This window comes from Pocillopora verrucosa, chromosome 10 (assembly GCF_036669915.1).
Source record: "Pocillopora verrucosa isolate sample1 chromosome 10, ASM3666991v2, whole genome shotgun sequence".
Classification (NCBI taxonomy): Eukaryota; Metazoa; Cnidaria; class Anthozoa; order Scleractinia; family Pocilloporidae; genus Pocillopora; species Pocillopora verrucosa.
Window position 1 is genome coordinate 7,936,356 of NC_089321.1, and position 12,202 is coordinate 7,948,557.

The 12,202-nt window shown below is 38.8% G+C and overlaps 1 protein-coding gene across 1 annotated transcript; it reads right to left on the bottom strand.

Moving 5' to 3' along the window:
* Positions 1–3,660: 3,660 nt before the first annotated feature.
* Positions 3,661–6,920, bottom strand: LOC131791736 (metabotropic glutamate receptor 3-like). Its single transcript, XM_059109117.2, has one exon. It carries the CDS (start codon positions 6,868–6,870, stop codon positions 3,661–3,663), a length of 3,210 nt encoding a protein of 1,069 aa, XP_058965100.2. The 5' UTR covers positions 6,871–6,920.
* Between the last annotated feature and the right edge of the window lie 5,282 nt (positions 6,921–12,202).

The following is a 12,202-nucleotide window of genomic DNA, read 5'->3' on the forward strand; positions in this document are numbered from 1 at the left end:
ATAATTTTCACCTTCATTAGGGAGAGATAATTCAGATATGATATTTTCAAAGGACTGTACATGTATTTTATGCTGATAAAGAATCTTATGAAAACGCATTTCGAACTTGCATGGTAAACTAGAAAGATGTCACCAATTCGACGAGACTCGTTTATTCCCTTATCTCTCACAAAGAAAGCCGCGGTCGCCTGCATTCTGCCTCAATTGACATCAGCGTGCGATTTAGGCGGGAAAAGTGTCTGTTTGGCGCCAATTACGGTGACAGTGCTCGCGGCTACTGGAAACAAAAACCACTAAGATTAGCCGTAAGAGTCTTTGAGAATGCCAGCTTGAACCTCGGTTACCGAGATATTCAGATGATAGATGTTTTTCATAAAAACACCGAGAAAACCTAATTGGTTATTATAAAAACCTCGTGGCTATTTGTTTGGTTATTTGAATGACTCACATCCGATTACAGTTTAATTATGGCTACTCTCTTGCGTCGACTTCCACAATGTTGAACCTGTTGAGGGAAAATGCGTCAAACGAGTAGCATGTTTCGTATGTATTGCAGGAACCCCATTCACGTAGGTGTGCATATTGAAAAATAATTTATTCGCAGAATATACCAGGAATAATCGTTGAACACTTAGAAGAAAATTATATAAAGCTCTTTATTCATACATATATGTTTTTTAGAGTACTTAAAATCAGGTTTACCTTGCATAAGCAAATAATATCTTAAGAGTGTCGCTCTTGCGTCTGTGTAGTATTTAAAAAATATATATGACAGTCTCTTTCTATGCATTCATAGTATTCGAGGTATCTTTCGATGCATGACAAAATCGTGACGGTAAAAATTCTAATGAAATACAATGAAATTAAAACAAATCTTTCGAAAGTCGTATAATCGTTGAATTCGCCCGGTTTTCTTCCGCTGCAATGAAGTGATGCAAATGATTAATGAATTCTGCTTTATCGAAATTGGCTGCGGCAAAGTTCTTTTAGCTAAGTGGTAGTCTTAATACGTGCTCTTAATTTTGCGAATGTGTTCTTTAAAGTACAAATAAAGAGTTTTGTTTTACAAAAGTTACGAGCCCGAAAAGGGAGGGTGGCAAATCGACCTGTCATGTAAGCTATATCAAATTAAAACTAACCATACGATGGATCGAGCAATTCTTTTCACGCTCGCCGACATTTATTGACTTCTGATTTTATCCGCAATTGAAAAAGAAAATTTCGTGGAAACTGTCAGCCTGATTCAAAATGACGCCACCCCCACGCCGCTCATCAACCCTGTGAAAGTGCGTTGCCTTTAGTTAGGAAAAGATTGGGGCAGGGGGCGAAAAATTTGGATTCAAAGTGAATGGAATAATTTGAGGAGAGTTTTGATTATGTCTTTCTAAAGCTTTCAGCTTGCTTTAAGCTGGTTTCATTTTCGCCATCGTTTCAAGACATGACGTCTCTATCGATGAGACAAAGCGGTGAGCTCGAGCACAATTAAAAAAAATTTTTTGGATTTAAAAATAAGAGAGAAACGAAACATTGTTAGGGAGATGAGTTTTTAGAACTATCTCATGCATGCACCAGCGACTGTCACGCGTCACGATGCATGTCCACAAAAACACACCGGTCAAAAATAGAGCATACGCAAGGGATCAATTTTGTCAATGCGTTAAAAAATCTTACTATGCATCTTCATGTAAATTTGTAAAAGGAAGTAAAGCGACATCTACGAAGTTATGAAATCGAGAATTTTTCTGAATGTAGAGAAACCCAACGTAAGTTGTCGTACTGTTTCGACTTTTAGGTGCGAAGCACAAGATAAAACAAACTCCGTTTCGCCATTGTGCATATTGAGTGAAATTCTCATTTCCGTTCTTATTTTTCTAAGGAATCGTTATCTTGATCGCTAATGCTCCAGCGGACGAGAACAAGAATGGAAAAAGGTCGAGTGCTGTGCGCACCATTTTTCGCTCGTCCCATATCTCAGACGTCTCCTTTGCTTGAGAAACTTCCAGAGTAACTCAGTCTATGATCGAAGAGAAGCAAAAGCCGATAACATACAAACAAACTAAGAGTCCCGAGAAATGGCGATCTGATAACCTCTAAATTTGAATTTGAAATAAAGTATCGCTTTTCACCACCTAAACTCGATAACAGCTTTTACCGCATTAAATAACTAACATCTAGTTTTACTGAGAGGACTGCCGGTATAAATGGTGTGTATAATTAATTCTCTTTTCCATGGTAAATAGTAATTTCTGCAATGTAGATTTTATCTATCTCAATGCAATCCAATGACGATATCTGGATATCAAAAAAAAGCTAAATATGATTGTAGCTGCTTTATTAGACTTTCGCATCACTTTTTGGCGACTCATTCATCATGGTAACTAGCCGATGTTTGTTGTTACAAGAACAAACAAAGGTCTTGTGACAGAATCGTTGAAAGCCTATGGATGAAAGATATTTTTCGTCTTATGGCGAGCGTGGGACAAAGAAAAAATTCTGAATCCCCATGAGGAATCGAACCTCAGACCTTCGGCGGATTCCGTGGCAGAACATCAGAGCACGGAATCCGAAGGTCTGAGGTTCGATTCCTCATGGGGACTCAGAATTTTTTTCTTTTTCCCATGCTCGTGACAAGACGAAAAATATCTTTAATTATTTCTTTAGCGTGCTCAAAACTTACTATCTGGCTTTGCCTATGGATATTGGTCTAAGTCACCTCGAGCGGAAAGGTGTTCACATCATCACATCGTAAGTAGTTTCATAAAGACTCGATGTCTTTATTGTTTAATGCTACACGCATGTTTAAAGCAGCATTTTTTGAGGCTACTTAACAACTTTGTTGTTGCCGAGTGTCTATACAACATAAAAAACATCGAGTTGGCCAAGTTTTGGGGTAGATCTTAGACTAGGTAAGACTATTTTCAAACAAAATTACTATACAGGTTATGGCGTCTTTTATGAGATGATAAGACTTACATTACGTAATTAAATCAGACGTGGGAGTGAGTAATTAAGAGTTTAGGCCTTTTCCACAAATACCCAAAAAAAACCTTAGCAGGCCTAGGATCCACAGCATTCAGGATATGAATTGCCGAACGATAACGTATCTTTCCAAATATGCTCTCGAAACCGGATAAATTCTCAAAACGGAACTTTACTCTGGGCTAAGACACACCGTCCACACCGAGCCCAACCGAACAGGGGACTCTTCGAAAACGCTCACATCTTTGATCTTGGTAATTTTTGACTGGGTTCCAAGATCTTCCAACGAGCATGCCTAATAAGGAAGCAGTCAAGAGTTTCTGAGCCAGTTAGCATTGCAGTGGAAGGACAACTTTTCTCGCGTTTTCCGACTGAAAACGCTGTCTTGGAATTTATCTAGCGTAGAATGGTCAAGGTTTAAATCTTACTCAGCTGTAACTTTTAACTGAACACAGCGGTTGATTTTAAGGCCGATCAGGTTAGATCTACGATTTTCAACGCAGATGGCATCACGTATCACACATTCACGTATGCACCCATTGCATGGAACTGAAAGGAACAGCCTATAAAACTGAGCATCTATTGAACAGTTGACAAGTCACTAGTTATGCTACTAAAATTAAAAAATATATAAAGTGTTCCGGCGTTTCTCGTTTAGTTACATTTTTCAAAGAGGTTTGTTTACACTTCACTTTCCAATTGTATTTTGGATAATAATGCACACTGCTCTTTCTCCAGACAATCTAAATTCAAGTTACTGTTGTTCTCCTTTGCCCCATCTACCTTCAAAGGATAATGCAATTGTTTCAGACTAACGTAGTGACTAAGGAACGGTTTTTCTTCTCGGTTAACCTGTTTCTGATGAATGAGCATATTTGCATCGCCGGTAGTATGCCCCACGCATGCTCGCGTCCCTTCGATTTTTCCGAAAGGCAGTGCATGAAAGTTGTCAGCAAATCTGTTCAAAGCGGTATCCGACGCGGCTCTCATGTTAAGAACCCTGATGTGTCCCAATGTATGATGTGCCAAATCGTTCAGTTCTTTACCCTCTGTAGTTTCTTTTTCAGCTTCCGTGGCTTTTATAGTATCTTCTTTAAGATTTTTAATGCCAATAGCAACACGCACTGGTTCATGGCAGATTTTTTCATGCCAGGTTCCTTCCATGATTTCTGCAGTTGTCTGCACATATTTATTTTCTTTCAGAATGCATGAATTGCCCATCATATCTGATGTGATGGTGGGAGATCTTCGACTTGGCCTGAAAGTGTACTGAGATGTTATGGCCCTAAATACCGACACTTGATTCATATCTGGCCGCAAAAGGATAATGTACAGCTTAGGACCAAAAATCAGAGTCAAGATGGCAAGATTTGATGCTAAAATCGCAAAACAGTTGACTATAACATTATGCTCTCCCTCTGGAGTTCCGTAAAAGGTACTGACAAAAGTCAGCCACACGAAGTTGAAGACGAACATGGCGAAACTAATGAACTTCGCTTCGTTGTAATTCTGAGGTAGTTTCCTCGATTTGAAAGCCACAAATGTACAAAGTAAACTTAGAAAAATGATGAACGCATTCGAAATGATATGTCCAAAACTTGCAGTCGCCTCACACATCAGTAATCTTTCTGTCATGGTGAGCCGGCGAGCAGTGACCTGCGGTGGACTTGACAACAGCCATGCAGCACAGAGCAAAAGTTCGATGATAGTAGAAACCAGCGCAAGCATGATTTGGGTTCGGTTATACAGAAACAAACGTAAGTATTTCTTCACAAATTTCGATTGACTCCTTCGAGCTACTCGGCTATATCTAAAAACAACAGTCGTCCGGTTAATTCTTGCTAAGACCATTGACAAAGAAAATGCAGTGCTAGTTCCAAAGGAGATAACTTGTATCTTGCACATGGTATCTGTTGGTCTTCCGATATACAATAAAGGAATCAGGAATCCTAAAATTAAACCAAACAGCAGCAAAAAGCTGATTTCCCTATTTGCAGCCTTAACAATGGGCGTCTCCTTGTTGCGGAGAAAAATAAGTACGGTGATAAGACAAGCTGACTCACAAAAAAGTATGGTGACATTTAAAATCCAGGCCCATGTGCTGTCCCACCGAAGAAATCTCATTGGAGTGGAAACACATTTGGTTTTGCTTTCGTTGGGAGTTTTATTGTAGGGGCACTGGGTACACGAAGTAGCGCCAGGTGCGTTGCTTATGCTACCCCTGGGACAAGTCCTGCAAGTCCAGCAACATATGGGCTTCGCCACCACCTTGAAAGTTCCTGGAGGACATTCCAGGCTGCAGAGTCCGTAAGAAGGAGACTTGACACCCCCAGGCCAATGGATTGCGTGACGGTCTATTTTTAACAAACCTGTTTTGCCGTCGTATTCACCAATTTTCAAAAATGTGGTGTTCAATTTACCATCCTCGTGATTTTTAAAGTTGATAATATCATAGCGTCCCATGTCATCGCCACTCTTGTCGAATGATACGGTTCGGTTTGTTACGCTGTTGAACGTGATGTTAAATATATTCGACAAAACTGATGAGGGTGTGACAAAGTCGATGCATGCATTCTTGCGTGCCATTTCTGAGCTCATTTGTGTCCCAAATTTTGATTGACAGATTTTTCGAACTGAGTAGACAATGGAAAGCACCGCATCCATGACGTAAGATACTCGTGAAAAGACAGCGTCTGTTTGAAGAAATTTATCTGCCAGCTTTTCTTTCCCATTGCATGAAGCCCTTAGAGTAAAACGGTTTTCCTTTGATAATGTCATGTTGTGTTTGGAAACATAGCACTGAAATAATTCCTCCCAGAACTGGATAAACCAGAAGTTCTGGGGATTGTTAAACGGGTTTAAGTTATAAAAGTATTTCATGAAATCCGGCACAACTATCGGCTGGTTGATTATTCGTAACATGCCATCGACAATCTTCGCGTTATCTTCAGCAATTTTCGGCGAGTCTGCCCAAGAGTCGCTAGCTATCCAAAGCTTTTTAGTAACATTTTGCAGTGTGGCTTCGCGGAGGAAATCAACAGCTTCACCTTCGGAAGTAAAGAGTAGAATAATTTCGATATTTTTGTCCCGGCGAAGTTTGCTGACCAATTTTCTGATCGCACCCGTGGGAGGGTTGTACGGGATCAGAATATCAAGTGCCAAGCATATTCCGAGCTTTTTCGCTTCGGTTTTGAATGTGTCTGCCAATGGTCGGCCGTAGATATCATCTGAAGCAAACAATGCCACATAATTCCATCCGAAATTGGAAACGATCTTCGCAATTGCTTGTCCTTGAAGCGAATCGGGCGAAACCGTCCTTAAAAATGTTGGATAACGATTTTTGTTGCTCAATAATCGCGAAGTGGAAGCGTAACCAATTTGGGGTATTCTAAAAATACTTAGAATATCATTAACCGCCGATGAGATGACACTATTTCCAGCTCCCAAAACTGCAATCAGATTTTGACGTGATGCGGCAGTCGGCAATTTTGTTGTGGAATTAGATTCCCTTTCACTCGAGACTTCTTTCCTTTCATTTACAAAATCCAGAGATTCCTTCAACGCATGGATTACCTTCCCACAAGTATCACGAATGTCATATCCCAAAGTTATTTGCTGGGGAAGCAGCTTATTTTCATTGACGTACTTCACAGCGTAAACCATTGCTTCTGTTAAAACGACCCCTTCCTTGACTAGCGTAGTACACGAACTGTCCATCAAACTTGATCTATGGACAGGAAAGAGTCCGCCTATAATAATGTCCCCGGATTTAAGAATCTTCGCTTGATGCGAACTTGCGACTTTTAGAGGTTTTCTGAGCACCAGAGCCGTTATTATCAGTAAATATAAAGCGTGAAATACGAAGCTGGTTACGATATTCATGGTGGCCATGACGTCGTTTGAAGAAATGTATGGCAGGTTACAGAATGTCCATTCCAAGATGAGTTTACTAAAAGCTTTGACTGTAAATAATCGTAAATGCAATAATTCTACGTTTTCCACATGTCCCATCAGAATATATTTCTTCAATTATCGCCTTTTGGGGTATCCCTTTACCAAAGTCTCATTATGATTATCACTCAAAGCTAGTTCATCTTTACTCTACCAATTCAGTTTTCTGAATACCTCGCCGGGTACAGCATTAATCTAGGACCATCTTTACAGCATTGCTTTCAAAACTCCAACAAATTGTGTTCGTGCTAAAATTGAAAAACCTTAATTGCATCAGCCCTGCTGAGACAGAACAGCAGGAAGGAACCATGATTCAACCAGTTCTTTAAGTATTCAGAATATCCAGCAATTCCCATATGACTTGTTAGAAGTCACCCTGAGGTGTTGTGTGAATTGAGAACATCTGCGTCATTCCCGGAAATTTAAGGCCAATTGTAAAATTTAATAAGCGTACAATGTAATTAGAACAGAGAAACAAGTAAACAAGAGCGATATCTCATTAAAGGTTCCGGGATTATGAATTGTTATTGATGTTTACATCCAAGAAGAACTCTTCGACTTAATCATGGTCAAAACTTGTTCTCCTTCCAACGTTTAAGTCACGCAAAGGTTTTGAGCGGGCTGTTATTTCTTCTTGTTCTAGAACGAATGGTGAGTGACCACGGTTAAATGTTTTTTGAGCATACTACAATTGCCGGCTTGAAGATTGGTCCTGAAATATTTCGCCGACGAAAGATGTCAAGAAATAAGTAGATTACTTTTGTTTTGAAATTTTGACAACTTTTAATCTGAAGCTAAATTAAAGAAGGGCTGTAGCTCACTAAAGCAGGTGGCTTTCGTAGAAAAGAAACACAAACTTTTTGTTCACTCCATCAAGGTAGGCTTGAACGACCAACAATCGAGCACGTTAAGCCAGCCATTCTTTTCTAAAAGACAGAGAACAGCGTATATTTTCTCCACCAGTCGGAAAAATAGTAATTGTAAAGCGTTGCTTTACAAGAACCCACCGGGTAATGGTTTTATTCTCGTTTGGTCGAGAAAAAGACACTTGGAACGATCGAGAAGAAAGAACAATGCGTTTTTTTGATGTCCTGTTGATTGCTTCCGCAATTGGCTGCGTATCTCTAAAGTGGGCTTTTTTCATCCTCGGTCGGTGAAGCGGTGCCACCTTTATTGACAAAGTATTGTTTTCCTTTTGAATTCAACTTATCTGCCAAAAATAATAAGTGGGTATCTCCTAAAACTCAGGGCCAAAACTCCCCTTCTTTTATGCTAAATTAAGTCTTGTTTTTCTGCACGTGCTTGTGATCGAGTTTGCTAATCATGCGTAAATACAATCTTACCGATAGCTATAAAGATGGACTTTAACGTTTTACTTTTTTTTTTTCATTTTTTCTGTGGTTCACCCCGATTGATAAGCCGGAGGAAGGAAATAAATTTGGCGAATATATTCAGAGAAAATTATCAGCAATGCATTTTAGCGGAGCCATACAAAACATAAGTGTATCACTGAAAGATGCTAATAAAGTCAGGAAACGGGGAACGGGGAAAGGAGAACGGAGAAAAGGAAACCTAAAACGAGGAAAATGGAACGGGAGTCTAGGACCGAAAGCACAGCGGTAATCCGTATGAAGATTCAAAATGGCGGATGACGACACCGAAAAAGTGTCGAGCACACAAGTGCTCTTCGAACTCAGTCGTCCGAGAAATTATCATGAACGATGAATAATAATTTCATTGTTTTTATAGCTGAATTAGCAACCTCTCTTACGATTCGTCGCTGTTGCAGTTGTTTTTCCTGGCCTTGCAGTTTACGAACACCGATGAGAACCAGACGTCACCAGAACAAGTGAAAATAAGATATTAATTTATTTAAATATCGACAGTGTGGCATTTTAGCAAGGTCCAACGGCATAGCGTTGTAAGATAAAGTTTCAATAGGATTTAAAACAGTGAACGACATAAATGAGAAAATTGTAAACTTCGATGGCGGTTTAGGTACGACGTCTGTTAAAAAATAGACGAGGACTACTACCAAGCAATAGGGGCCAGTAACAGCTGCATTCAACGGGAACACTGTTTAATTTGACTATCCGTTGAACCATACAGCCGCCGTTTTTTCTGCTTGCAAGATCGCGCACGATAAAGTACTTGCTCGACTTAGTTTCCTGGCAATCCATGATTCCCAGACAGCGCGAACCGTTCGGAGACTGGCTTGTTTCATTGCTTTTTTCGCAAGAGATCATTTCGAAAGCTATTGGCAGGATAAAAGCATGCTTTGAGAAACGTCCCTTGAACGCGTCTTTGGAATTCACATAACGTTGCTTGGCTGGGCACAGTCGTGTGTGGTCTGGATACAATCGTTTTGCCGGTTCTTCGAAGGAGTACCCTTTTCCAGCAAGATCTAAAACCGGATAAAAGAAAGTTAAAGTCTAGAAATGCAGCCTATAAAATATAATTATAATCAAACATAATAAGCTTACTACCCTAAATTTTCCCCCACGAAAAGCGTACCCAATTAAGGTCGGGAGAGATGCAATATAAGAAACTGACAAAAAACAGTAAATGAAACGGTATGATATGTTTCGTACAAATGATAATTCGGCTAAACAGTGAGAGCTGTGGTAGATTATAGATTTAAAATTTTTTCTATATTCTGTAAGACATAGACTCCTTTCCTCGAACATTTTCTTTACTAAGCTAGCGCAGAACAGTGCATATTTTTTTTTATAACATAACATGCGTGTCTCATATGGAGTGATATCGATATCCCTCTCTTGAGCTACCTTCCGCACTTTATATCAGAGCCCTACCTAAATCTTTTATGTCTACTTCGTGAATAACCACATTGTCGACCGCTCCTTCTCGAGAACAGTAGAAGACTGGGGATAGCCAAAGAGTGGTGAACAGAAGAAGGAGAATTTTCATCTATGGTAAAGAGTTACAAAATAAAAGCGTTTTGAATGAATGTAAAGAAAATCGTGTAATCAGTATCTGCAAGTGAAAAGAAACAAATTTAACCCACTTTAACACAAACCTTCATTTTCCGGCCGTTTTTGCGGTAAAGGACTCGCTCAGTAGACACTTAATACTTTTTGAACAATCGAATGATTACTAAAACTCAATTTTTTTACAGATTTATGATTTCACTTCGCCTCCTTTTGGGTCAATTTTTTCATAATCAAGCGGTTTTGACAACAACAAGATTTAAATTTGAGGGTATTTTGTACTATTTAAATTCCGTTAAAAACAACTTCTCTCAGACTGATCCAAGCATCCTGATCGAAATATGATAACTTACTATCAAAAAAATTTCCCACGAGCAAGCAGAAACCTAACACATACCTGTAATTATGTGATGTGTAAAATATACTGAACGATGACGCCTTAAAAACCTGATATCACTTTATTATTTTTTTCTCAGTGCGTAAGCGGGCGGTATTCTACAAATCCTGCGATTTGATTGGTTACGAGAGCGGGCAGTTTTCTCCCATCCGGTCCGCTATCAATGGACGGTATCCGTTTCGTGTTGAGTCGCTTTGCAGAACCTTTCTAGCTTCGTTGCAATTTTTCACAAATAGATGTTGTTTTGCCGGCTGGGCGGCATCTTTTTAGCCGATAAATAACATAAATTCTCTCCTCTCTCTCTTTCTCTCTCTCTCTCTCTCTCTCTCTCTCTCAACTCACTTTGAATCTTCCGCAAAATTGATTTCGAAATAAATTTTATGCACTAAATTAGTTTTTAAATAACTTGACACGCGGCCTAAAAAGCATTTGCAAATTGATGATCCTTTACAAAAAGTAACTTAGAAAGTTAAAACAAGAGGTATTGCAGTTACAATTACGATAATCAATGTGACTCTCGTTCATTTCATATCTACATCATCATCTACATTCATATACATACCGTAAGTGTCGTATTAAATCCCCTTTTGTCTTGCTACAAAAAAATTAAACGTTTCATTTGACCTTCGGTTTTTTGGTGAAAGAAAGACTGGCAAGATTTACACACCCCATTGCGGAAAACAAACAAGCAGACTCTCACAACTTTAAAACATACATTTGAATTCACTGGCAATTTCACTTTCTGTGACATTTAAACTGATCAGAGGTAAATCTTCGAAGATAAATCGTCGTTGGAAATAAATAATACTTTCCATGAGATCTCTGAGTGTTTTTATGAGAAGATCATCGTGATAGTCATTTAACTAATGTGCCATACCGGTACTGTGGTTCATTCAATAGTGTACTTGCGTTTTTTTTCCTTTCCAATTGAAAGGTGTCAGATCTTGACAGATGCTCATCAAAAAAAATGTTAAAAGTTTACTCAGAAGCCTTTTAAGTTAACTTTATCATTACGTAAATGAAAATGTTTCGGTGAAGCTTCTCCTTAATATTTGAATAACCTCTGTTTTCTTTATAATCTACTCGCTAAAAAATTGTTCATTTTAGGAGGATCTTCCCATAATTAAACTCATAATTGTGGCCCTAAATCATTCGGGTTCTTTAGACAAGCATTTCGTTAAGTGTTAGAAAAAAACAAATATGTTATTCACCAGCCTAAGTTGGTTCGTATTGGGAAAAACTGTGCCCAAGGTCTTGGGTATCCGAGACCTCGATCACAGTTTTTTCCCAATACGGACCTCCGAATGGTGAATAATTTATGTATTTAGCTATGATCAGAGAGAATACCGCCTGACAAAATGAACAGTATCTAGTACGCATGATATATTCCAGCATTTTTTTGTAAACGAACTTAACCCCAGTATTAAAAGGTCCATTTTAAATGAAAACTTACCATATTATCAGCCGTACCTTGTCTATGTGATAAACTACTATCAAGAGAAATTTTATAGTTACATCGGAAGCTTTTCATTTAAATATTCTTCAAAGGAAAATGCTCACGTTTTTTTCACGACTGGTGATAATAGCCCAACGCTTTCTCCATGCATAGAGATCAAATTAAGCTATTTACTTCTTTGGCGGTCTGCCATTGTGCAATGATGCCGGAGATGGGAAGTAAAAACATAAAGGCACCTTAAAAATTATGTGTAGGTTTATAATGGCGTAATGAGATAAGATGCTCTGTTGTTAAACGCTTATGTTTTGTTGTGTTATGAATGTTTTCAATTTGTTAGCTCTAAAGCAAAAGGCGAAACTAAGAAAATGTCATTAAAACCCGCAGCTTCGAAGAAAAAGGTTTAATTTCAGTCAATCTTCTATGCACATAGGTTTGTCACAATTTTTACAAGCGGACAAGAAAAATTCCTTC